The 482-nt window shown below is 57.5% G+C and overlaps 1 protein-coding gene across 1 annotated transcript in view; it reads left to right on the top strand.

Moving 5' to 3' along the window:
* LOC119585619 (multiple epidermal growth factor-like domains protein 6) overlaps nucleotides 1-482 on the top strand; it is a 170724-nt gene that overhangs the window by 166408 nt on the left and 3834 nt on the right. Inside the window, exons 11-12 of the mRNA XM_037934287.1 lie at nucleotides 41-177; nucleotides 358-479. Of these exons, the coding sequence (XP_037790215.1) occupies nucleotides 41-177; nucleotides 358-479 (259 nt within the window). The remainder of the gene's footprint in view (nucleotides 1-40; nucleotides 178-357; nucleotides 480-482) is intronic.

Below are 482 nucleotides of genomic sequence, written 5' to 3'. Positions count from 1 at the left end.
AGCGGCTACCTCAATCGAAGCCCTTTTCCCTTTCCCGCAGTGATCGACATGGAGGTCATTAATTCGTGTCTGGAGAACAACGGCGGCTGCGAGCACATGTGCCGGCACGCTGCAGGAGGCGCCGAGTGCAGCTGCCACGCCGGCTACCTGTTGCAGCCGGATCTCAGGTCGTGTCAGGTGAGGAAGAGGGAGCGCCCCCAGCAGGTGGAAGAGTGGATGTATCGTCATATTCATATCCTTTTGAGGCTTTTCGTTCGGATTAAATTGACTGGATCTTCCTGTGGCTAAAGATCATCATCGTCTTTTGAGGGCGTCTGCCAAAGGAAAATCGAGTACTATGTCTGGTCTCTCCCGCAGGACAATAACGAATGCGAGACGGGGAGCCACCGGTGCCAGCAAGAGTGCGTCAACACGGCGGGAGGCTACGTGTGCGCCTGCCGCCAGGGCTTCACGCTCAGCGCCGACGGATTCTCGTGCGAAGG

This window comes from Penaeus monodon, chromosome 20, assembly GCF_015228065.2.
Source record: "Penaeus monodon isolate SGIC_2016 chromosome 20, NSTDA_Pmon_1, whole genome shotgun sequence".
In the NCBI taxonomy this organism is placed as follows: Eukaryota; Metazoa; Arthropoda; class Malacostraca; order Decapoda; family Penaeidae; genus Penaeus; species Penaeus monodon.
This window is presented reverse-complemented; position numbering and strand designations above follow the sequence as displayed.